Genomic DNA, 27,126 nt, shown 5'->3' on the forward strand with positions numbered 1-27,126 from the left:
AGAAGTTACACCTGATGCCTCCCTTGTCACCTTGAGCACTTCCTTAGGACAGTGCCTCTTCTAGCAGACGTGGCACTCCACTAGGCTGGAACTGCCTCTTCCTTAGAGGGGGGAACAGTAGTGCCTCCACCAGTTAGTCTCAGAAGGACCTAATCTCTGTCTCTTTTGGTCAGCCTGAGGGTTTCCTTAGTGTGTGGTTGGCTCCCCTCCAAGCCACTCGGTTGTAGGACTGATTACGTTTTATCCTCTTTCTTCAGGCCCAGGAGCAAGAGTGAGGAATGTGCCACTCAGCAGCCCCCCAGGGCAGGAAAGAGTAAGAGGAAGCTGGGCTCTGGGGGATGGGGGCATTGGGGCCCCAGCCTGAAAAGTCTCCCAGTTCACGGGCTCTGAGGAAGTCTTGGTGAGGCTCTCAGGAGACTGTGTCGGGCTCTGAGGGGCAATGGGTGAGTGTTAGGGGTGTCCCAGAAGCAACGTGAGGGACCATTTTCCCTGGATGTGGGGTGGGAGGTGCGTCAGGGTAACTAATGGCAACTGGGCGGGGTGAGCCCACTGGGCAGGAGCTCTTCGACGGGGAAAAACTACGATTCCCAGGATGCCCTGGAGCTTAGCCCGGCTTTCCCGCCTGCCCACTGGCTGCGGGTCTGGCGAGCGCAGGAGTGGATTGGTCGCGGCGTGCGGGGCTCCCCCACTAGCAGGTTAGTAGGCACCGCCGGCAGCAGACGTTGACCGGGCGCGCGGGGCGGGGGAGGGGCCCGGCTAGCCATTCTGGAAACCGCCGGACGCTCTCTCCGTAGCGTAGCCGCCGGCTGTGAGGCGCGGGGCGGAGGCGGAGACTGCGTGGCGCAGGCGCGGTGCTGGGCTTCTCCTGGGTCCCCAGACAGCTGGAGGAGATAAACAGAGGAGGAGGAGGGAGGGGAGTGCGTGTGTGAGAGCGCGCGAGGGAGTGTGAGTGTGTGTGAGCGCGGGTGTGAGGCGGTGCGCAGGGGCGGGCGGAGGCGCTGTCCGGCCCCGGCCAGGCGCCGGGCGGGGAGCATGGGAAGGGGCTAGAGCTGCCCGGGCCCCCCAGCCCCCTCCCCGGGATCCGCGCCCCCCCCTCCCGGGAGAGGGGCCGGGCCCCCCGGACGGACATGGGCTCCTGAAGTTGCGCCGCCGCTGGTCCTGGGAAGAGGCCTGACAGGTACTGGTAGCCACCGCCCCCTGCCCTTGCCGGGCGCCGAAGCGAGAACCGGCTCCCGCAGTCCCGGCACACGGGCCACCCGCTCTGGGCCGGCCGCAGCCTTGCCGGCCCGGGGGCCCTGAGGCCGCCAGCCTCGGGGCTCCGGGGTGTCCCGAGAGGGGGCAGGCCTCGCAGGGGCGAAGGGCAGAGTGGGCCGGGGGCGGGGTGGGGATGGAGGGCCGGCCGGGACGTGGGTGGTGGGGGAGGCTTTGGGAGTCCAGGGGGCTTTGCCAAGGGAGAGGTGGAAGTCATCCCATCACGGGACTTTTTTTGCGGAGTTTTTGTTTGACATCTGATCTGGCGCCGGTCTCAGGAAGAAGGGGGCAGGTGGAAATGCCGGGAGGGCTACGTTGACCTGACCTGCTCTCTTAGTTTCCTGCTCTCCTGCTCTCGCTCTGTCTCGCTTGCTCTCGCGCTCTGTCTCTGTCTCTCTCTCTCCCGCTCTCTTTCTCTGTGAGTGAGTGAGTGTGTGTGTGTGTGTGTGTCCGTCCGTCCGTGGCCAGGCTTCTTGCAGCCGCAGATGCCTTCAGTGGCCCATCCTGGCACTAAGCAGAACTCCTAAGGTGTTTCCACCAGGCGACTGTAACGCCCTTACAGAGGGCCTTTACTTGGGAACGGGCTATTCAGTAACCCACTTAAAAGGGAAATAGGAAGTGTAGAATAGGAGAGAAACTGTGAACCATCAGGTACCAAGTCTTGTCACTGAAAGCTGCAGTGGGACGCCCCCACTCCTTGCCAGCCAGATTGACTTTGCTTAGTGACCTCTGCCTTTCCTCTGTAGGTGTACCACCAGGGACTCTAGAAAAGAGGTATCAGGACTTATGACTAAAGTCTGACTGCCTAATTTGACTATTTTCCTCAAAGTCCTTTTCTTCTGTGACTTTTTTTTTTTTTTTTTTTTTTTTTAATTTAGAACTTCCTGAGGTAGTGGTAGAGAAACTTTAAAGTTTTCTTAAGTTTATGAGTTTAGAAACCTGACAGGGTGTCTGTAACTTCCCCATTCTTCCCAAGGATGAGGTAGATGATCAGGGTAAAGTGGCAGTTAAGTGTTCCCTTTTAACAAAGCCTGAAACAGTTTTCAGAAGAAACTATTCAGAGGACACCTCCAGACTCAAAGACGTTATGAAATCTCTGCCTAGGGCACAGGTATGTCCAGTGATCTGAACGAAGCCTTTCTGTACCTTACAGCCCCTCCTGAGTGGCTAGAGTCTTCTTGAAGTGAAAGAACTATTTATGGCTGTTTCTGGATTGAAGAATCTTGTCTGCTGAGTATAATAACTGGATCCTCTAGCGTAGACCAGGGAGTAACTAGAAAGGCTCGATTGGGCTGACAATGTTGAGACTTAACAGTGGATTTCCAGTGCAGGTTGTTGTATTTCATTGGCAGACGGAGAAACATTTTCTGCCATAGTTTGTGATCCTGCTGCTTTAATACTGGGGTATTTTGACCTATTTGGGGACACTTATGTTCAAGCCACCTGTCAATTTGTAGAAGCAGTCTACAATTTTGGGTCAATTCTGAAGAATAACAGAACAATAATCCGTATTTCTGCCTAAGACTCCTTCTCTTGGAGTTACTGAAAGGAAGAGAATATGTGTAGTGATTATGGTGATGGTATTAACATTGGCGATTTGCCACTTGGGGATTTTTAGAGTTGTCATGCAGCTGACAAATTTTCTAGCTGGAAGGAAGTCAGTAGTGACTCATGGGACATCAAATTAGGGTTTTTTCACACACCTAGACTTCGGGACCTGGAAGGATACAACTGAAGATTTTAAAGCCCTCTGCTAAACATCTTTGGACTTTGAGGGGCCAGCTGCTGCAAAGACCCAGAACTATGACTTCAACAATTTTTAAATTATTTTCTCATTATTTTCTTCACTCCTTTTTGAATTAGGGAGTGTGGCCCACATGTGCAGTCCTGGTTCATAAAGAGGGAATCATAAACAACATGTAATATGGTGATACTTAGCTTTTTTGGGGGTCTCTGATTGAATGGTCCTGATTCCTTTCTTCTTTTATCCTTACCTTTCTGGATTCCACTGCATCTTTGGGCCACCATTGCAGAGGTACTCACGTAACTCCTTGGCTACAAAAACACAGGCCCTGGTATTTTCCATCAGAAACCAATTCCTTGGTGTTACATTTAATTGTGTCTAGCTTTGAGAGATATTTACTAATTAGAATACATTCTAAGAAGTAACTGAAATATATTGAGCGCCTGGTATATGTTGGGATGTGTGCTAGTTAGTGTTTTACTTTATCTAATTTAGCCCTCATAACTGCCTGTGAAGCAAAGATCATTTTCCCTATTATACATATGAAGATACAGGTACAGAGAGGTTAAATAACTTTCTTAAGGTCACACAGCAAATATAGGAAATGTTTAGAATTCCAACCAGGGCCTGTCTCCTTTGAGGCTCTGATGCTTGAAGATCTGAAAGGACCAATGCTAACAGCTTGGGAGAACACAAAACCTGCCTTCAAGTATTTGAAGAACTGTTATGTAGAAAGAGAACTGGACTTTCTCTGTGTGATTCTGGAAAGCAGCACTAGGATCAAGGGATAGAAATTCCAAAAGAGGAGACGTTGGCTTGGTAGGAGAAAATTTGGCTTTCTAAAAGCAAAATCGACCACCCTGTGAGGAATGAGTTACTTGTCATTGTAGGTATTCAAGCAGAGGCTTTTCCACTTCTTATAAAGGATTTGGTAGAGGAGTTCATACTTATGTAGGTAACTAGACTAATTGGTTATTCAGTATTTTAAACCCTGTTATTACATGGAAATGTCAAACTCCTGCCATATTGATCTGTAAAAGAACTAACTCGTATTTCATACTTACTGTGTGCCAGGCACTTGTTAGATACTTTTTCTACGATATTTCATTTAATCCTTAGATCCCTATGAAGGAACTATCATTATCCCCACTTTATCAGTTTATTTGTCAGGGAGAAAGCACAAGCAGGGAGGGCAGTAGGCAGGGGGAGCAGTAGCCTCCCCACGGAGCAAGGAACCCGATGCAGGACTCGATCCCAGGACTTTATAGACTCATGACCTGAGCTAAAGGCAGGTACTTAACCAACTGAACCACCCAGGCGTCCCTCATTACCCCCACTTTACAAATGAGGAAACTGAGGTTCCAGAAAGTTAAAAAAAAAAAAAAAACTAACCTGTTAGGTGACACAGCTAGAAGTAGGACTGATATTTGAACCTTTGTACTTTCTTAGCTGTGTAACGTAGGGTAAATCATGTGTCCTCTCTGAGCTTTAGTTTCCTCATATGTGAAATGAGATTTGTGACAGTACCTTCCTTGTAGTGGTTTTATGAGTACTAACTGTTGTTAATATACACTTTTTGCTAGACCTCACTGATTGCCCTTGAGAGCCTGGGTTTGTGGTAAAAGGGTACCATTTTGTTTCTTTAGGGTGACACCCTGAGAATTCTGGGGTTTGCTCTGTGTACTATTTGTAATAGCTGCTGACTCCTTGAAGGGCTTTGTGGCATTAGTGACTAATACCTTAAAAACTTGAGGTTTGAGTAAGAGGAAGGTTCAGCCAGTAGGTTGGAGTATAGGAGGCAGTGTCAGAGGTCTTGTGGAAAAAAATTCCTCACCCTACTATAGAGTCAGATTCAGGGATCACTGTTTGCATTTTTATATTTAATGTCTTATTTTAAAATGAACAAGGTCACAATTGCCAGAGCTGTGATAGAGCTGGATGCCAAGAATAATAACCCTTAATCCTTCCTGTAGCCATCTGGGGAGGTATTAACCCCATTTTCTTGGGGAATGGGGCAGAGCAGGATCAGACGTTACCCAGGTAGCTATCCAGGGGCTCTCAGGACGTTGGCAGAATTTTATCCTTGTTCATAACCCCCCGATTCTATTTTCAGAAAGCACAAGACTGTGCTTTCCCATATACCTTTAGAGAGCCTTTCTTAGAATGGGAGTCAGGCATTTCTGGTCTTGGAGTTTCAACTTGAGCCCTCAGTTGAGCCCTGAATATTTGGGTACCGGTGGCCTGCCTGATTTCCTTCTTGAGTCAGACATCTGGATGTAACACAACTGCAGCTGAGTTGGAAAGGAAGCATTTCCACACTGATTGGCTTAGTTTTCCTTAACTTCTCTGCTAGAAAGAAAGTTACAGGGTGAAACTTCAAAGACTTCCCTATGAGAGGTACGTTGAATCATGCCAAAATTTGGAAAGATGCAAGTTAAAGGAAAAATCCAAGACTTCAGATGCTCATATATACAGTAAGAGAGGACAGCATTTTCAAAGTATGCTCCCTTTGTCTACCTGTTCCCTTTCACTACCTTAAGGTAATTGTGGCCCTAGGAAAAAGCAGATAAATTAGCTGTAATCACTGAAAAGCATTGTTCTAAAAACATCAAGAAAAAAATTTCACAAAGCACGAATGTAGAGAAGCCATAGAGGTGAGTTTTCATCCAGTTTCCCACAAAGTGAAACATTTCTTAAGATAGACTTCACAGAGAAAGCTTTAGCCAACCCCATAAGGAGTCGTTTGAGCCAGGAGCCTCGAAGATGGCAAAGAACTTTTCCAAAGGTGCTTTGTTGATGGGCCTATCCTGCCAACCAAACCTTTCCCAGATGCTCTCCTTGTGCCAGCTTAGTCCATGACCCTGAAATACACCAGGAACTTTTTATGTTTTGACACTGGCAGAGTCAAGGTGATTTTGATTCCTTAGCTTAACCCTAAGGAATGCTGAGAGCTTCTTTGAGGTAACTGCTTGCACATGATCTGATTAAAAGTAGTAACTATTTTTTAGTTGTCAGTGACCTGGGTCTTAGAATTAAACTATCTAGTTTGATTCTCCATTTAAAAACTATAACTTTAGGCAAACTAACTTCTCTCCACCTCAGAGCTTTCATCTGAAATGTGGGGATAATAATAGTACCTGCCTCATAGGTTTACGAGCAATCTGTCAGAACACTAAGAAATGCTTTGAGAGCTTGTTTGGAGGTTCTAGCAGGGGAGCGCAGCTAATCGTATACCCTTGACGGAAGAATGGTCCTCTCCTCTGTCGGGTAAAGTCATCCCCTTCCACCGAGCGGGCAGCTTCGGGAGGGACACACATGGAGTGGTGAGGGAGGAAGGGGACACCCGCCTAGCCAGCCAGATCAGCCAAATCAACCCTGGCGATCAACGGGGTGACAGATGTTGCAGCCAGATCGCCCTCACATCCTTAAGAAATGCTTTGAAGGGGGCACCTGGGTGGCTCAGTGGGTTAATCCTCTGCCTTCAGCTCAGGTCATGATCCCAGGGTCCTGGAATAGAGCCCAACATCAGGCTCTCTGCTCAGCAGGAAGCCTGCTTCCCTCTCACTCTCTGCCTGCCTCTCTGCCTACTTGTGACCTCTCTTTTTGTCAAATAAATAAATAAAATCTTTAAAAAAGAAAGAAATGCTTTGAAGGGGCACCTGGGTGGCTCAGTTGGTTAGGCAGCTTCCTTCAGCTCGGGTCATGATTCCGGGGTCCTGGGATTAAGCTCCACATCGGGCTTCCTGATGAGCAGAGATCCTGCTTCTCTCTTCACCTTCTGCCTGCCACTCTGCTTACTTGTGCTCTCTATCTCTCTGTCAAATAAATAAATAAAATCTTAAAAAAAAAAAAAAGTGGTTCATTAAAAAAGAAAGAAAGAAAGAAATGCTTTGAATGTTCCCTAAATATTTTTACCAGGCTTGGTATCAGGTATTTTACGTGTATAGCTCTTCACTCTCTGAAAGTAGGCATTATCGTCCTTGTTTTGCAGATTAGGAAGCTGAGGTTTAGAAATGCGGCCACACAGAAAATAGGTGCCAGAACTAGGATTTGAACCTTAGGTCTGTTGGACTCCAGTGCCCAACTCTTTATTTTATTATGCTACTTGCAATGACCTTTATCCTTTGGAAGTGTATTTCTCTTCTATAGGATTGCTCCAATAGGTAGACCACTGCAAATAGAGTGAAATGAAACTTGCATACATCTTTTGCATAATTCAGAATGTTGAAAGGGGGCCAGTGGTCACTCTGGTTGGGGGCATCTCTCCACAGTGAGAGGCTGCATGTTCAGAGGAAAAAGAATACAGATGACTGGGGTTCCATCTCCACTCTACTGCTCCTAGGAGTGTGTTCTTAGAATCATGGGGTAGAGGCATTGGAAGAAGTTTTGTAGCTCATCTCAGAGTCTGCCTCTCATTTTACAGATGGGGAAACAGTCTGAGAGAGTGAGACGCCTCACACAGGGTTTTTCAGCCAGTTAGAGGCAGAGCCCCTGCCTGGAGCACAAGATCCTAAATCCTGGTCCAGTGCTTATTCCTCAGTACCACATAGCACTGTGCTTCAGTTCTCCCTTGTTAAAAGGGATGATAATAGCTTCCTAGCTTCCTCACAGGATTGTTGTGAAGTTCAAGGTAAAAGCATAAATGAAATGATCAGCACTCTGATAGGTATATAGCACTGTATGTACACAAGATCGTCATGCTATCATTCATTCAGCAAGTACTTACTGGTGTCTGCTAAGCCCGCATCAGTCCTTGGAGACCTAGGAGGGTCAGTAGATTAATCAGATGAAGAGCTAGCCCTCAGGATTCTTTTAGTCTTTTAAAGAAGAGAAACCCCACAAAAATAATTACAATTCAGGGCAGGAGATAGGCGAAGAAAAGGGTGAGAACTGAATTTTCCCAAGTTCTGATTTTGAGGCAGAGAAAAGAAAAGGGTTTGGGGACTTGATCTCTTATTGAGGTATAATTCATGTGCTATAACGTTTACCCTTTTAATGTATACAATTCTGCCCTTTTTAATATACCACAAAGTTGTGCATCCTTCACCTCTATCTAATTCCAGAACATTTTCATCATGCCCCAAAGAAACCCATATTCTTTAGCTATCACAACCACCGCAGTCACTCCCATCTTCTTCCTCAATTCCAAGGAACCAGCAGTATACTTCCTGTCCCTGTAGCTTTTGCTATTCTTTTTTTTTTTTTTAAGATTTTACTTATTTATTTGACAGAGACCCAGACCCAGCTAGAGAGGGAACACAAGCAGTGAAGTGGGGGAGGGAGAAGCAGGCTTCCCAGTGTGGAGCAGGGAGCCCAACATGGGGCTCGATCCCAGGACCCTGGGATCATGACCTGAGCCGAAGACAGATGCTTAACGACTAAGCCACCCAGGTGCCCCAGCTTTTGCTATTCTTGACGTTTAATATAAATGGATTCATAAAATATGTGGCCTTTTGTGACTGGCTTGTTTCAAATAATATTCTTTTTTTTTTTAAAGATTTTATTTATTTATTTGACAGAGAGAGATCACAAGTAGGCAGAGAGGCAGGCAGAGAGAGAGAGAGAGGAGGAAGCAGGCTCCCCGCTGAGCAGAGAGCCTGATGCGGGACTCGATCCCAGGACCCTGAGATCATGACCTGAGCCGAAGGCAGCGGCTTAACCCACTGAGCCACCCAGGCGCCCTCAAATAATATTCTTAGGTTTCATCCCTGTTGCAGCATGAATCATTGTTTCATTCCTTTTTACAGCTGATTAATACTCGATTATATGGCTATATCACATTTTACTTACCCATTTATGGACATTTACCATTGGTAGACATTTGGGTTGTTTCTACTTTAGGGCTGTGAACATTGATTTATGAGTTTTTGTGTAGACTTATAGTTACTATATGACCTAGAAATTCCACTCCTAGGTATAACCTAAGAAAAATGAAAACATATTTAACTTTTTAAGAGGAGGCTCTTTCCTTCCTTCTTTCTTCCTTCCTCTTTTCCTCCCTCCCTCCCTCCTTTTCTTTCTTTTGAGAGGGAAAGAGGGGAGGGGTCGGGGGGAAGAGGGAGAGGTAGAGAGAATCGTAAGCAGGCTCTGTGCTCAGTGGGGAACCCAGGATGGGATTTGATCTCGAGACCCTGAGATCATGACCTGACCCGAAAGCGAGAGTCAGACACTTACCTCACTGAGCCACCCAGGCACCCAGAGAGGAAGCTTTTCTTAAACACTTTTTCCTTATTGTCATACTTATTAAGTATTTACAGTGTGCCAGTTATCCTGTATAATCCTCACAGCATCTCTGAGGTAGGTGCTGTTGTTACCTTCATGTAACAGATGAAAAATAGCCAGTCTTTCTTGAGTGCTTACCACATGCCAGGTATTGTACTAAGTGTTTTGTAATGCATTATCTCATTAATGTTCCCAATAACCCTGTGAGGTAAAAATTACTATGTATACCTACATGACAGGTAAAACGATTAACAAACAAACAAAAAACCCCCAGGAGCTTAAACGTAAATAATTTTACCCAAGCTCATACAACCTAGTATATAGTAGAACCAGATTCAGACTCATTTCTTTCAATTTGAAGCAGGTTCCTAAGGGCTGTTTCTGTATTATTATAAAAACAATTAATGTTCACAACAGAATACTTGGAAAGTACAGAGGAACAGAAAAAAATACATTTATATATGTGTATATCACCTGTTGTCTTACCAGAGAGAAGACCACTGGCACATTTTTTATACATATCCTTGTTATAACATTGTAGATACGTACACTTCTAGGTTTTTTTTTTCCCCTCCAGGGCTAAGATAGCTGTAGGTATGTCTTAAATTTGATTTTCTTAAATCTGGTTTTGTGTTTCATTAATCAGTCTTCCATGTTTTGAATGACTCTGTAATAAGAAAGATTTTTTAAAGGACTTTATTAGAAGGGCACTGACATGGCACAGTTGTTTAAGTGTCTGAGTCTTGGTTTGGGCTCAAGCCATGACCTCAGAGTCATGAGATCAAACCCTGCATCAGACTCCACACTCAGCATGGAGTTTGCTTGAGATTCTCTCTCCCTCTCTCCCTCTGCGCCTCCTGCTCATGCACTCTCTCAAAAATAAATATTTTTTAAAAGAACTTTATTAGAGAGAATTTCAAATATATACGAAGTAAACAGAATATTGAACTCCCATATATCTGTTATCCTATTTCAACAACAGTCAAAATTCTGCCATTCTTATCTGTACCTCCTCTGCTTCCCACTTCCATTCTATTTTTTTTTTTAAAGATTCTATTTATTTATTTGACAGACAGAGATCACAAGTAGGCGGAGAGGCAGGCAATGAGAGAGGGGAGGAAGAAGGTTCCCTGGCGAGCAGAGAGCCCGATGTGGGGCTCGATCCCAGGACCCTGAGACCATGACCTGAGCCGAAGGCAGAGGCTTTAACCCACTGAGGCACCCAGCTACCCCTCCATTCTATTTTTTTAAGTAAAATTTACAAATATTAAAATTTGCTAATCTTGATTGTGCAGTTTTGACAAAGGGATATACTCATGTAACCCATCTCCCCAATACTCATGTGACCATAACTCTCACCACTATGTAGAACCTTTCTGTCACTCTAGAAAATCTCAGGTGTCCTTTCCTTGTCGATCTCCATGCACCCAAGCAACACTTTTTTTTTAAACTATATTTTTGCCTATTCTAAAACTTTATATACAGTTGACTCTTGAACAGTGTGGGGGTTAGGAGTACCAACCCTGTGCCCCTCCATGTAGTCAGAAATTCACATATAACTTTTGACTTCATCAAAACTTAGCTACTAATAGCCTTCTATTGACTGGAAGCCTTACTGATAACAATTGACACATGTTTTGTATTAAGGACTATAAACTGTAATCTTATAATAGAGAAAATAAAATTTTATTAAGAAAATCATACACTTACCGTGCTATACTGTATTTATTGAAAATAATCCACATATAACTGGATGCACATAGTTCAAACTTGTGTTGTTCAAAGGTCAACAGTAAATGGAATCATATAATATGTACTTTTTAAAAAGATTTTATTTATTTATTAGAGAGAGAGTGAGCTGGGGAGGAGCAGAGGGAGAGGGACAAGCAGGCTCCATGCTGAGCACAGAGCCTGAGAGGGGCTCAGTGTCACAACCCTGAGATCACAACCTGAGCCAAAATCAAGAGTCAGAACCAACTGAGCACCCAGACACCCAGGCACCCCTGGTATGTACTTTTTTATGTCTTGCTTGCTCAGAATATGTGAGATTCACCCATATTGTTAGCTGTATCAGTAGTTCCTTTTTAAAAATATAATAACTTTGGGGCATCTGGGTGGCTTGGTCATTAAGTCTCTGCTTTGGGCTCAGGTCATGATCCCAGGGTCCTGGAATCAAGCCGGCATCAGGGTCCCTGCTCAGTGGGGAGCCTGCTTCTCCCTCTCCCTCTGCCTGCTGTTCCCCTTGCTTGTGCTATCTCTGTCAAATAAATAAAATCTTTTTTAAAAAGTGTGTTAAGGATGTGGATAAATTGGAATCTTGTACATTGCTGGTGAAATTGTAAAATGGTGCAGCCACTATGGAATTCAGTTTGGCCATTCCTCAAAAAAGTTAAATGTAGCATTACCATATGACTCGGAATTCCACTCCAAGGTATATACACAAAAGAATTGAAAGCAGGTAGTCAAACAGATAATATATACAAATGTTCATAGCAGCACTATTAACAACAGCCAGCAGATGAATGGATAAACACTATGTGATAATAGCAGTGCAATGGAATAGTATTCAGCCATAGAAAGGAACAAAGTACTGATAACGTGCTAGAGTAATGGACCTCAAAATATTTCATAAGTGAAAGAAGCCAGTCACGAAAGGCCACATATTGTAGGATCTTATTTATATGAAATATAATTTTATATCTATCATATATAAATTTATATTAAAATTATTTAAAATCCTATATAAAATTTATATAGGATAGGTAAATTCATAGATGTGGAAAGTTAATTGGTGGTTGCCAGGTATGAGGGGGAGGATGGAAGAGGGACTGACTACTTAATAAGTATGATTTTCTTTTGGTGCGATGGAAATGTCTTGGAACTACCTAGAAGTGATGGTTGCATAACACTGTGAGTGTACTAAATACCACTGAATTGTACACTTTTTTTTTTTTTTAAGATTTTATTTATTCATTTGACAGAGATCACAAGTAGATGGAGAGGCAGGCAGAGAGAGAGAGAGAGGGAAGCAGGCTCCCCGCTGAGCAGAGAGCCCGATGTGGGACTCGATCCCAGGACCTTGAGATCATGACCTGAGCTGAAGGAAGTGGCTTAACCCACTGAGCCACCCAGGCGCCCTGAATTGTACACTTTAAAATGGTTAATTTTTATTATGTGAGTTTCACTCAAATTTAAAAAAAAAAAAAAGGAAATAAATATCCTTTAGCTATTACTACTCTAAACCCCATCCCCCCAACCCCAAGGAACCACAAATCTTCTATTTCTGTAGATTTGCCTATTCTGGGCCTTGCACGTAAATGGAATTATAGGCATCCCTTGATTCTTGAAAGTTCACATTATGCCACTTCACTTTTATGAAAGACCTACGTTTAGCACCTTTTTCTCGCTAACCGAAGGAAATATGAAGAGGATTTTTGCTTTTATGAAAAGGGTGAAAATCAGATACTTCGTCATTTGTTTTGCCGTGAGCCCATTACAGAGGCAGCGCACACCCTGAGAATCGAGGATGGCACCTCCCAGCTTCTCCCCTGGTAACTACACTCCACATCAAGCCACCATAGCTTTGAACTCTGAGCCTCTGTGCTTTATCTTCATTTAGTGTTTTGTTTTTTTTTATCCGTTAGCAAGATGATAGTGGAAAAGCCCAAGAGAGGTTTTTTTGGGGGGTCGGGGAAAGCTCAAAAACTTTCCATATAAACTAGTGGTAACTGCTTCTTCACTTTATGTCATTGCAGCTTAGGATAGATTTCATAGGAATGCTTTACTTTTGGATAGCTGGAGAAACCTGTATACGGCTCAGCTCATGGCCTTCTTTCACTTAGCATAATGTCTTCAAGGTTCACCCATATTGTAACACGTATCAGCACTTCACTGCTTCTTATGGCCAGATAACATTCCATTGTATAGCTACATCACATTTTGTTAGTCCATTCATCAGTTGATGAGCATTTGGGTTTCTGCTTTTTAGCTATTATGAATAATCCTGTATAACCCTTCTGGTATGGAGTTGTATGGAGTTCCTTCAGCAGAAGTGAGAAAGTCATCCCACTTTGTGTGCCCCACCACCCTACAACGGAATCCCCAGTGTCAGCTTTGTCGCTCTGGTAGGGAAGGAAGTAAGGGAGAAATGTAACCATGGCACTGCGCATAGATCAGGAGCTAAGTCTTACTGGAGTTCAAATTTGGCTGATAATGTCTGTTGAGCACCTACTGTAATCCAGGCACTATTTTGTACCTTCATATATATTTGATCACTTTTATTCCTCACAACAACCAGTTGAAGTTGATGAGCATCCCCATATTACACATGAGGAACTTGAAACTCAGAAAGGTTGAGTAACTTGCCTAAGTAGGTACTAATTGGTACAACAAGGGGGCTGGACTTCAGGCCCAAGTGCCTAAGTATTTTAAATCTGCTTCCCTTTCTGCTACATTAACTAGAGCCCAACCAAGGACTGTGGCACACCTGAAATGGGTGGTTCCTCATGTTTATTTTGGAAATTACCATTCAATCATTGGTTCCAGGTGCGTAATCTTTGCCAGGTGTACTTTGTTCTAAGGCTTGTTAACCTTGGGCTATTATATTACTGATACCCTTTGCATTATGAAGGAGATTAATTCCTCCAAATTGAGCTGTTAAATGAATTTTCTTACTAGCCTCCTTTATAATATAGAGGTCTGCCTATGGAAGAAAAGTTCCAAATAGCCTGAGTTTTAGGGTTTTGTTTTGTTTTTTTTTTTAAAGATTTTATTTATTTGACTGATAGAGATCATAAGTAGGCAGAGAGAGTGGAAGGGAAGCAGACTCCCTGCTGAGCAGAGAGCCCAATGTGGGGCTCGATCTCAGGACTCTGAGATCATGACCAGAGCTGTAGGCAGAGGCTTTAACCGACTGAGCCACCCAGGCACCCCCCCCACCAATAGCCTGAGTTAAAAGTTTGTAGAACGGATAGCGTTAGGTGGTGACATGCTACGCATTTTAGGCTCAAAGAGTAGAATATCTTTAGGGAGGAGTATCTTGCGCATGGCTGCTCATATTTTCTTTGTAACATTATGTCATATGTTTTCCTCTGTGCCTTTTAGTCATTATGTTTTTCATATTCCCAGAAACTAGCTTCCTTCTTCCTCCTTTTATTGAGTGTCAACTAGAGCCAGCCTCCAGTATCCTCAATGACAGCAGATGCCATTCCTAAACCTTTGTACTTTAGCTAGAGAGATTTTTTATTGAGCTTTCATGTTCTGCAAATTAGCCTTCAGTGTCATTAGAGCTTTAAGGGTGAACATAAAGGTATACTCAGTTCACTGTGCTAGTCTTAGAATGAAGAATACACATATAAAGTTGCTTGTGGTCTGTTACTGTCCTAGTTTTTTTTGCTGGTGATTTACATGTCTCCTTTCTTGCTCTCCTGCCATGTTTATTTATTTATTTTTTAAGATTTTATTTATTTATTTGACACAGACAGTGAGAGCAGGGACACAAACAGGGGGAGTGGGAGAGGGAGAAGTAGGCTTCCTGCCTAGCAGGGAGCCCAATGCGGAGCTCGATCCCAGCACCCTGGGATCAAGACCTGAGCCGAAGGCAAATGCTTAATGACTAAGCCACCCAGGTGCCCCTCCTGCCTTATGTTTAGTTTGTTTCCCCTCCTGTCATTTTTCTGCTTTCTTCTAAGATGTATGAATAAATGAGTATAAATAAGATTTAATTTATTATTCCTATTGTTCCTTTTTTTTTTTAAAGATTTTATTTATTTATTTGACAGAGAGAGATCACAAGTAGGTAGAAAGGCAGGCAGAGAGAGAGAGGAGGAGGAAACAGGCTCCCTGCCGAGCAGAGAGCCCGATGTGGGACTCGATCCCAGGACCCTGAGATCATGACCTGAGCCGAAGGCAGCGGCTCAACCCACTGAGCCACCCAGGCGCCCCCTATTGTTCCTTTTGAATTTACTGTCCTAGCTATTCATTTTGGTCCTTCGGTTAAATTAGCCTTTTTCAGTCTATCTACGGTATTAATGGTCACAGTAGCCTTGGTGCTATTGATATATTCAATTCATGACAACTATATGAAGTGCTCTTGAAGAGAAGGGTCTGTGTTTGGCTGCTGCTTTGCTGTTTTTTCAAAGTCAAGTGTGGTGCTGACATAATAGGCATTGAAATGTTATCTTATGGATTCTTGAAGTCACTTATTTCAGTCTTTTGCATCTCAGCAGAACTGAACATATAATTTGCATACTGCACCAGAGATAGAAATCCCCTCAATATAGTCTTTTCTAGTGTTTAATCATAAATATATGACTTCCTTTCTTCAATTCCAAATGTCTCCATCATGTCGTTCCATATCTGTGAGTTCTCTTTGTTCTATAGAATTGACAATTCCAGAACACGCTTTAAAATAATGCTTTTAAAATTTGACTGTGATTAAATCTCCTCATATTCAAATAACTGTTCCTTTATTGATTTGAATATTTGTGTTTGAGAGATTTTTTAATCAAAGTATGAAACTGATTATGCCCCCTATAGATTTGGGGGTATTTCCCACCTAATGTAAACCTTTTAAGTAAATCTTTACTTAGAAGGGTTTCCAGTTATGCTTGCCTGCCTAAAAAAGTTTGTGGAAGGCACTGAATCCATGTTGCCTGAAAGAGGGGAGATGGGCTGTGCTCTAGAATGAACTGTGCTGGTGTGCTACCATTTCTTCTCAGGATGGGAACAGAAATGTTCACCAAAATACTGAGAAGTAGTTGTATTAAATTTGATATTTTGATTTTTAAACCTCTGCCTACCAGTCTGATACTGTATTAAATCCTACTTTCCATTTTACCATTTACCTGACTTGTAGTGAGGGTTTTTTATATTTGTCTATTTTCTCTGCTTTTTCACTTTTTTTGTTCCTTTTAGTTTCTCTAAGTATGTACCTATCTTAGCTAAAGTCCCTTGCCTTTGATTCTCTGATTTCTTAGGTGCTGTGTCTTTGATCCCAGTCAGTATTCCCCCATGTCTAGTCCAGTACCTGGTACTTGGTACAAACCAGGTTAATAATTTAGGCCAATTAATGAATGAGTAGGAACAACTTAGTTGATTCATAGTGATCATTACTCTAGGAAATTATGTACCCTAATAATTTATTCTCATATACAAAGTGGTTAAAGAGTGTACATACAGCTCTGGTTTGAGTCCCTGCCCCAGCTTCACTTATTACCTATGTGACATTGTGAAAATTGTTTCATGTCATGACTCTGTTTCCTTTTCTGTAAGATGATGATAGTAATAACATCCACCATACAAGCTTTTTGAACCAATCTTCCCCTTAACAGTGGTGGTTCTCTCTCCTCAGAAGCAACCTCCCCAAGTCCTTTGTGACTTCCTGTCATTCGTGTTTCAGCTTGATTGTCATCTGAGGGCTCCTCTGTTATCAGGAGGGATTTGTAGGTGTAAGCAACAGAAACCAACTCTGGCTGATTTTTGAAAGGTTATAAGGGAAACTCACAAAATATCAAGGAAGGCCACAAAGCCAGGTTTGAAGAATGAGCTAGATAGAACAAGGGAAGTTGGGTAGCCACCAGGACTTTTAACCAAAATCATTCACAAACCATGAGGTCACTGCTGACACTTACACAGCTTACACCATTACCACCAGCTGACTGGGCTTTACTGGCTACTATAGCCACACCTTGCTGCCAGCATGAACTCCCTCCCTCTGGTCCTCTGATTCTCTGATACCAGATCCCAGTAAAGGTCTGGGGCTGATGTGTCGGGTTGGAACAGCCTGGGCCATATGCACGCACTCTAGCTGTAAGGGACCTCAGAGAATCTTAGTCTCTGCCGTTCCCACCTCATAGTGGGAGGCATTCTGTCCTCTGCCAGACTACTGGGTGGGAGACTCCCAACTTATGGAAGGGTTTCAAATGCTGAGCAGCTAGAAAACTCCACAAATATGTACTTCATCTTCTTTGACCTCACATCTAAAAGTAACCCATCAATCACTTTAATATCAACTTTTTCTGTTTTTATCACAGCACTTTTCCCTACTGGATATATTCTTACTGTATTTGTATTATTGTTTATTATCTGTCCCCTCCTCCTAGAATGTTAGTACCATGAAATTTAAGGAACTTTTGTTCACTGCTGAATCCCCTGGGCCTGGAATACTACCTGGCATACAGGAGAAGCTTCTTGTGCTCATTTATGAGCCGAAGAATGAATAAATATATAAAGCCATTAGCACAGTTCTGGTACATAGTAAATGTACATTTGGCAACTTACTATTTCTTAGGAGATAAAAGTACTTATATTCTTTTTTACTTAAATTCAATTAATTAGGGAAGGCCTGGGTGGCTCAGTTGGTTGGGCAGCTGCCTTCAGCTCGGGTCATGGTCCCGGAGTCCTGGGATCGAGTCCCGCATCGGGCCCCTTGCTCGGCGGGGAGCCTGCTTCTCCCTCTGCCTCTGCTGCCATTCTGTCTGCCTGTGCTCGCTCTCTCTCCCTCTCTCTCTCTGACAAATAAATAAATAAAATCTTTAAAAAAAATTCAATTAATTAACATATAATATATTATTTGTTTCAGTGGTACAGGTCTGTGATTCATCAGTCTTATATAATACCCAGTGCTCATTACAACACGTGCCCTCCCCAGTGTCCATCACCCAGTGACCCCATCCCTTCACCCTTCTGTCCTCCAGCAATCTTCAGTTTGTTTCCTGAGATTAAGAGTCTCTCATGGTTTGTCTCCCTCTCTGGTTTCATCTTGTTTCATTTTTTTCCTTTCTTCCCCTATGATCCTTTGCCTTGTTTCTTGAATTCCACATATCATTGAGAGCATACAATAATTGCTTTTCTCTAATTGACTTATTTTGCTTAGCATAATACCCTCTAGTTCCATCCATGTTGTTGAAATGGCAGGATTTCCTTTTTATAGCTGCATAATATTCCATTATGTGTATATACACCACATCTTCTTGATCCTTTCATTTGTCAATGGGCATCTGGACTCTTTCCATAGATGGGTGTTATGGACATTGCTGCTATAAACATTGGGGTGCAGGTGCCCCTTTGCATTACTACATTTGTACCTTTGGGATAGATACCCAGTAGTGCAATTCCTGGGTCATATTGTAGCTCTACCTTCAACTTTTTGAGGTACCTCTACTATTTTCCAGAGTGGCTGCACCAACTTGCATTCCCAACAGTGTAGCAGGGCTCCCTTTTCTCTGCATCCTCACCAACATCTGTTGTTTCCTCACTTGTTAGTTTTAGCCATTCTGACTGGTGTGAGGTTGTATCTGATTGTGACTTTGGTTTGTATTTCCCTGATGCCAAGTGATGTTGAGTATTTTTTCATGTGTCTGTTGGCCATTTGGATGTCTTTGGAGTAATGTATGTTCATGTCTTCTGCCCTGTTGTGACTGGATTATTTGTTCTTTGGGTGTTGAGTTTGGTAAGTTCTTTATAGATTTTGGATACTAGCCCTTTCTCTGATATGTCATCTGAAAATATCTTCTCCCATTCTGCTGGTTGTCTTTTGGTTTTGTTGACTGTTTCCTTGGCTGTGCAAAAGTTGATCTTGATGAAGTCCCAATAGTTCGTTTTTGCCTTTGTTTCCCTTGCCCTATGGAGACGTGTCTAGCAAGAATTTGCTGTGGCTGAGGTTACAGAGGTTGCTGGTTGTGTTGTCCTCTAGGATTTTGATGGATTCCTGTCTCACATTTAGGTCTTTCATCCGTTTTGAGTGTTTTTGTGTATGATTTAAGGAAATGGTCTAGTTTCATTCTTATGCATGTGGTTGTCTAGTTTTCTCAACAACATTTGTTGAAGAGACTGTCTTTTTTTATGGATATTCTTTTCTGCTTTGTTGAAGATTAGTTGACCATAGTATTTATATTCTTTTAAAAATAACATTAAATAAAAAACAACATTACCTGCATTATATCATTTGACCTTTTTAGTCTTCCAAGAAAAAAGGTGTTGGGGGTGAAGCATATGGGCCTTTTTCTGGTGAGGCATATGTGGCCCCTTCAGTGTGTGCCTGTGAGACACAGCAGTGAGCGCCTATGTGGAGAGCCTGAGATTTGACCAAGGCCACCTACTTAGTAGTACCAGATATTCTCACTGACTTTAGTGTTCTTTCTCTTACAATAAATCTCACCCTGTGTTCTTGGTGATTGTGAGGGAAATTACTGTTGCGTATTTTTTGGGGGGGGGAAGAGGAGGTTGACCATTATATCACAAAGCAGAGCCATAAACATAATTGCAGGCCAGCATTAGTGTATGCCAGTTTGTCCAAATTCACATTTTTAATCTGGTGGCCTGAGACCCCTAGGAAAGTTTTAATGAAACTATAGCTGTTCCCAGTTGGCATCCTTAGGTGTTTTTCATGGTTACATGTTTTGTGATCCTAAACAGTGCCAGTGACTTACATATCTCCCTGGTGATGCTCACTAAGATGCAATGCTAGATGTCTCCCACATTATGGGAAAGGCTTTTGCCCTTTTAAGAGCTTATGATCCCAAAAGATATCATTTTGATGTATTTGCATAAACCCCAAAGAACTTGGGCTGAATGGGAACATCTAATCAGGTAGCAGGATTTTTATTGTCCTACTGTGTGCCTAATGCTAGAAAAAAATCTGCAATAGCAAAGTGTTTATATAGAGTTCTTTTGTGATTAAATATCAAAGGAAAAGAAGGAGTCTGCTTACAGATCAGGTGGAGAGATGATTTCAGGAGGGTGTGCTAGGAATCTATAGGGGTGCCACTGATGGAAAACCCAGGCCAGGAGATCGAGAAGTGGTCTTGGGAATCCTACTGGCTTAGGGGGTTGGCAGAGAGGCTTGGCCCTGAAAGCCATCATCCCAGCCATACTGGGGAAGAAAGACTAAACTTCCTGTGTAGCTTCAGTGGTGGAACCAGGACCAAAAGTTGGAAATAACAGGGAGCAGAACTTTCTTTCAAAGCCTAGTGGGTTTTTTGGCTCTAGCATTCCTTTTTTTTTTCTTCTTTTTTTTTTTTCTGATTTCAATATTAATGTGATTTTATAGAAGAGAATTGAAAATATCACAAAGCAGAAAGAAAAAAATCAGTCACACTACTATTCAAAGATGGCTGTTGTTGGGACGCCTGGGTGGCTCAGTTGGTTAAGCCACTGCCTTCAGCTCAGGTCATGATCCCAGTGTCCTGGGATCGAGTCCTACATCGGGCTCCTTGCTTGGCAGGGAGCCTGCTTCTTCCTCTGCCTCTGCCTGCCACTCTGTCTGCCTGTGCTTACTCTCGCTCCTCTCTTCTGACAAATAAATAAATAAAATCTTAAAAAAAAAAAAAAAGATGGCTGTTGTTATATTTCCTTTTTTATTTTTTAAAGATTTTATTTTTATTTATTTATATTATTTGTGAGAGAGAGAATGCAAGAGAACACAAGCAGTGGAGAGGGAGAAACAGGCTCCCTGCTGGAGGGAGCCCTTTGCGAGGCTCAATCCTGAATTCATGACCTGAGCTGAAGGCAGACACTTAACCAACTGAGGCACCCAGGTGCCCCATTTATATATTTCCTTTTTAATTTTTTATTTTATTTTTTTAAAAATATTTTATTTATTTATTTGACAGAGATCACAAGTAGGCAGAGAGGCAGGCATAGAGAGAGGGGAAGCAGGCTCCCTGCCAAGCAGAGAGCCCGATGTGGGCTCGATCCCAGGACCCTGAGATCATGACCTGAGCCAAAGGCAGAGACCTAACCCACTGAGCCACCCAGGCACCCCTGTATTTCCTTTTTAAAACACAGTTTTGGTAGTAGTATTTATTAAAAAAGCATCATGTTATCATATAAACATTTGGTGTGATGTAAGAATTTTTCCTTCATAAGTAGCGTAGCATTTTTTTAATAAGTAGCTTTTCTAATTCTGCTTAATATCAAATGACTATGCATTGTTTAGCCATTACTCTATCATTGGAAATTTGGGTCCTTTTAATTTTTTTATTTTTAGAAAATCTGTGATGGGTAGAACATGTAATTCTTGATCTCAGGGTCCTGAGTTTGAGCCCCACATTGGGCATGGAGCCAACTTAAATAAAATAAAACAAAATCTTTGATGAATATGCTTGGGTATAGAAGTTTTGTGTTTCTTGTATTTTGCATTTTCTACTGGTAAGTTCTAATAAATAAAATTAGTAGGTTTTTCTAACCATCAGAGTTTATAACAAAGGAGTACTTTGCTTCAAGAGGTGAGACTGAAAGCCTACCTACCAGGATATTGAAGAGGGATTTCTTTATCACATTGAATCTTAGACATGATCACCTTTACCTTTCCTGTCCACCTTAGAGGGTTTTGTGAATCTATTAGAGGGTTTAGTGTTGTCTGTGATACTGATTTAGTTTTGGGGAGAGCCAAGATGAGGGTCGAGGGTTCAAAGTATAATTAAAAGACTGGTTGCCACAGATGCATACTGAGCAAGTGAAACTTGACATCTTTCTTGCTACATGTCTTAGTCTTATTTTCAGGATATGCTCCCATCTTCCTTCGTACTTCTATCCAGCCCTCCATTTTCTGGTGAAGCATACGTGACCTCTTCAGTGTTTGTTGCTTCCTGTGGCTCAGATTCATTGTTTCCCCTTTCCCACCCTTTTCATCTTCCAAAGGCTCTTCAGCACTCTGTAGCAGGGCCAACTCACTGTGTTATAAATCATAGGCAATAGCCAGTTCACTAAGTAGGCTGTTGGAACTGTTTCAGGGGATAGAACTAGGGCCCTAAAGCCACCCTATTCCATCCCTTAAGGTTTGATGGTTTTTTTTCCCCCCAGGTAATTAAATGTGTGTCTTGTGGACCTGGGCTTGGCTGGAATGCTCAAGGGTCCTGAAGATCCTTCTATAGCTTCCTGCTGTTGAATTCCATTAAGAGAAGATGGCAAAAGTCAACATAACTAGAGACCTCATCCGTAGGCAGATCAAGGTAAGCACCTTAGACCTTTGTACAAGAGCATGAGGTTCTTTCTTCCTAACAGACTGGGGAAGAAGCTGAGGTCTGAAGACCTTGACTTGCCTGAAGTCACACAGCTACTTAGTGGCAGACCCAGGACTAGAATCAGGGTCTCTTGACTCCCATCTTCTTTTGCCCACGAACATGGAACTCATGGAGACTCCTCTGTCCTAGTGCTTTGTACCTGGGCTGCTGAAATTAATGAAAGTTGGTGAGGGAAGGGAGCCATCTGTGTGTTGTGCATGTGCATACACAACTGTGTGTGCATACGTAGGTTTTTGTGGGGGGCGCTACAGCAGGAGAAAATACGGCATCTTCATGTTGTTCTAGCTGCCGAGTTGTGCACAAAACAGAACCTGGAAGAGTCTTAGTCCTAGTTCAGCTTAAACTCTTCTTTTCTTTAAGGGTCTCCTGCACCTGAGCTATGCAGTTGGTACATTCTGTGAGATGAATGAATGACCAGGCAGTCAAGTTCATTTAGCAGGGTAGCCCAGGCTTTGTTAGGAGCACAGGGATTGATTGATTGATGGATTGATTGATTTTTTTTTTTTTTTTAAAGACCACAGGGATTTAATGGAAGAGTTTCCATCAAGGCTTGATGTGCTTCTGTAGTAAGAACCCCAAGCTGGGATCAGGAGCTTAAGACCCTAATTACTTATAAGACTTGAGTCATTTTACTTCCTTTTGTTTTCTGTTGTTACATGATAATAATGTCTGCCTTTGGGCAGATCATAGAGAATGAAATCTGAAAGTTCTTCGTAAAGGTTAAGTGCTAAAAAATTTTTTTAATTAAAAATCTTTAAAAAGTCAGTGGCATGCAGCATATGCTGTGATCATCATCTAAAAGGATTGAGTATATGCCTCTACATGAGCTGTGTACTTGGTGCACATCAATCTGTTTCATGTATTTTTTCCCCTGCATCCCTGAATCCTTTGGAGGCTTTGTCCATTTGTGGGTTTTTTTGTAATTTCATTGGACTGGATGGCCCTCAAGGGCAAGGACCATTTCCTAGAGGCACAGAATCAGAATTGAAGAGACGATGAAGTTATTTTTTTTCCTATGAATATACCCCACAATATGTGTCCTAAAGATGGTGCCCACCCACTCCATCCTAACAATGCAAACTCCCTATTTGTTGTTTTCAGTTTTTTTTTTCATTTTTTTCTTTTCCTCCTCCTCCTCCTCCTCCTTCTTTTTTTGTAACCCAACAGCACAACTTTGTGCTTAATTTTATACTCTTTTATTATTATTCTCTAACCCTTACCCAAGTATAGTGCAGACTCCTGCAGAACAATTTCTTGTTACTTTTGTAGATCCTATGGTGCCCAGCACAGTGCTGGGTACATAATAGGTACATGGGAAATCATGTTGGATTAAATTAATGAAACTGTGAGTTTGTATCTGTCCCCCAGGAGCGGGGTGCCCTGAGCTTTGAGCGGCACTACCATGTCACTGACCCCTTTATCAGGCGGCTGGGCCTGGAAGCAGAGCTACAGGTAAGAAATCCAGTTTGCATACTAGATGCAGATGGCTGGGTCTCCCATTTTCTGTCTGTAGAGAACACTCTGCATTATTCAAGGCATAAAAAAATTTTTCTCTGCAGGTCACACCTGATGGTTACCTCTCCTTTCCAACAGTTTTATTAGGCAGGTAAAAATAGGCAGGTGAATCAAGGTTAGTGATTGGTATGATCATGCAGAAGTTGTTTCTTGATCATATATTATTTGCTGTGTGCTTGGAAAAAGATTGTTGAAATGTGTGCCACTGTTTTTACTATTGGCTTGGACAATAATTATTCTACCTTTGCAAAAGAAGTTAGAGTCTACACAGTGTTTTAACTTACACACACACACACGCTTTCTCATTTTAGCTTCAAAGTAATGTTGTGGGGTTCTAGGGAATGGGTATTAAAAAAAAAGGTTTAGGGGCGCCTGGGTGGCTCAGGGGGTTGAGCCTCTGCCTTCGGCTCAGGTCATGATCTCAGGGTCCTGAGATCGAGCCCCACGTCAGGCTCTCTGCTCAGCGGGGAGCCTGCTTCCCCCTCTCTCTCTGCCTGCCTCTCTGCCTACTTGTGGTCTCTCTCTCTCTGTGTCCAATAAATAAATAAAAACTTAAAAAAAAAGAAAAAGTTTAGAAAGGTCAAGCACCTTGTCCAGTGTTGTCCTGACCAGTCCATGGAAAGCCAGGCCTTCAGTCCAGAAGTTCAGCTTTTTCATTATGTCCAACACAGAGACACTCTATAATGTTATGATGTTAGTTCCAGTCCCTTTCCTTCTTCCAGACCATGTTTTGAATCTGACTTTTAGATGTCCTATCCAACTTAGTGTTATCAGTGGGTTGAGTTGGAATTCTCTTTGCTGGGATGCCTGGGTGGCTTACTCAGTTAAGTGTCTGCCTTCAGCTCTGGTCATGATCCCAGGGTCCTGGGATCAAACCCCACATCGGGCCACCCAGGTGCCTCTAAATTTAGTTTTAAAACCTTTTTCCTGGACACCTGGGTGGCTTAGTCGTTAAGTGTCTGCCTTGGGCTCAGGACATGATCCCCGGGTCCTGGGATCCAGCCCTGAGTCAAGCTCCATGCTCAGCAGGAAGCCTGCTTCTCCCTCTCTCACTCTCTATGCTTGTGTTCCTTCTCTCCCTATCTCTGTCTCTGTCAAATAGATAAATAAGTAAAATCTAAAAAAAAAAAAGTATAACTTGTTTCCTCACTAGCTATATGGTCTTGTGCAGGTTACCCTAGTTTCCTGATCTGTGAAGTAGAGCAGTAACTGAGAATTGTTGTGATGATTAAATGAGATTTGTGTGAAGCACTAACAACACAGTGCCTGGATCATAGAAAGCTAGTTCATGATTCTTAAGTCTTCAAGGTTTTTTTCTTAATTTATTCATTTGACAGATAGAGATTACAAGTAGGCAGAGAGAGAGAGGAGGAAGCAGGTTCCCTGCTGAGCAGAGAGCCCAATGTGGGGCTCGATCCCAGGACCCTGGGAACATGACCTGAGCTGAAGGCAGAGGCTTTAATCCGCTGAGCCACCCAGGCGACCCCTTCCAGTTTTTTAATACAAATTTTTTTTTTGCCTACAAAATGAGGCTCATACCATTTAAATAGTTTGGTAAACTCTTTTATACTTTTATATCATGATTGCTTACATATTTCTAAAAATTCTTTGAAAACATAATTTTTAAGACATTTATTTATCCTTTATTGATTTGGAGTTTCTTTCCATATTTCCTTCAGAACATAACTCAAAGTACTTCCTTCTGGTGCATCTGGGGACAGGGCATGAAAGATTTTTACCTCCAAGGGGATATTTAGCAATATGTAGAAACAGTTTTGGTTGGCCAGATGAGAAGGGTACTGCTAGCATATAGTGGACAGGGGATAGGGATACTGCTAGACCTCCTACAACACCCAGTACAGCAACAAAGAATGTGCAGTAAAGAATTATGCAGCCCAAATGCCAACAATGATGTGGTTGAGAAACCCTGCTCTGCTGGATGCTGAGTGGACAGTGGTCACTGGCTGGCTGGGCTCACTCTTTCAGCCATGCCTCCAGCCAACCCATATTCTCTCCTATCTCTTCCTAGTTAAGTAATTGGTCTGAAATAGACTTAGAAGCTTTTATAAACACAAAACAAGATCCCATCTATTGTTTCCCAAAGTTTGGAGCTCAAGTACAAAATTACATTAAGGTGAAATGTTTCAATTTGCACTTCCCTAACCTACATAGTATGTACAGATTTCGATGCTTAAAAAAAAAAAAAAGAAAGAAAGAAAAGAAAAGAAACAAAAACTCTAGTTTAAATCCCAGCTTTGCCACTTGTGAGACTTAGAGAAGTGAGAGCAGATGGAAAGAATGGGTTTGGGAGAGTTTCAGGGGTTGGACATATTAAATTTGGAACCCTGTTGGATAACTTTATGGAGATGTCAAGTAAGTAGGCGTTGATGGTACTAATTGGGAGAGAGCTATGGACAGGAGGGAGAAATCCGAAGACTCAACTCTAGGAGGGATAGAGATTAGGGCCCAAGACTTAGCTTTGGAGACATTCCAGCTTTTAGAAGTTGATTACAAGCTAAGAAGATAAAAAGTTACCCAAGGAAGTCATCAGTGAAGTAGAAAGGAAACATAACCAGGAGAGTGTAAAGGCCACGTAATGAGAATATTTTAAGAAAGAAGGAGTGGTCACTTCTACTCAGTGCTTTTGAAAGGTTGGGTAAGATGAGGACAGAACAATGCATGTGGTCTTTACTGGAGCAGTTTTTCTGGAGTGGTGGGAATAGACGCTAGATCGGAGGGGTTATAAGAGGGAATTGGAGGTAAAGAAGTGACAGCCATATCCTAGACAGCTTTCTTGTTTTTTCTTTCTTTAAAGAGAGATGGAAGTTTATCTATTAATTAATCAATTAATTAATTAATTAACTTAAAGATTTTATTTATTTATTTGACAGAGAGAAATCACAAGTATACTGAGAGGCAGGCAGAGAGAGAGAGAAGGAAGCAGGCTCCCTGCTGAGCAGAGCACCCGATGCGGGACTCCATCCCAGGACCCTGAGATCATGACCTGAGCCGAAGGCAACGGCTAACCCACTGAGCCACCCAGGCGCCCTATCTATTAATTTATTTAATACAAACTTTCCCCCCAGATGAGAGGAGGTATGATATAATCAGTAAAAAGGGTAAACTATAAAAGATACCTTCTCTTAGTCATCTATGTCTACTATTTAACTTTCTTCCGCTCTCTTGTCCTCCTGTCTTTGAGTTGGCTTTAACCAATTGTTGGTGGGGGGCTCATTTCAGAAGATGGAGGAAGAATGGCATCTTTTTTTCTTTCCTTTTCTTTTTTTTTTTTTTTTACAGAGATCACAAATAGGCAGAGAGAGAGGAGGAAGCAGACTCCCTGCTAAGCAGAGAGCCTGATGCGGGGCT

The 27,126-nt window shown here is 42.6% G+C and overlaps 1 protein-coding gene across 3 annotated transcripts in view; it reads left to right on the top strand.

Moving 5' to 3' along the window:
• The first annotated feature begins 809 nt into the window (after positions 1–809).
• WDTC1 (WD and tetratricopeptide repeats 1) overlaps positions 810–27,126 on the top strand; it is a 71,649-nt gene continuing 45,332 nt past the window's right edge. The window contains exons 1-3 of one of the 3 annotated variants that reach the window (XM_059376799.1): positions 810–1,177; positions 22,022–22,170; positions 23,611–23,694. In XM_059376799.1, the coding sequence (XP_059232782.1) occupies positions 22,123–22,170; positions 23,611–23,694 (132 nt within the window). In that variant the 5' untranslated portion in view covers positions 810–1,177; positions 22,022–22,122. The remainder of the gene's footprint in view (positions 1,178–22,021; positions 22,171–23,610; positions 23,695–27,126) is intronic. The other 2 variants (XM_059376798.1, XM_059376797.1) reach the window with 2 other exon arrangements.

Source organism: Mustela nigripes, chromosome 14, assembly GCF_022355385.1.
Source record: "Mustela nigripes isolate SB6536 chromosome 14, MUSNIG.SB6536, whole genome shotgun sequence".
NCBI lineage: Eukaryota > Metazoa > Chordata > Mammalia > Carnivora > Mustelidae > Mustela > Mustela nigripes.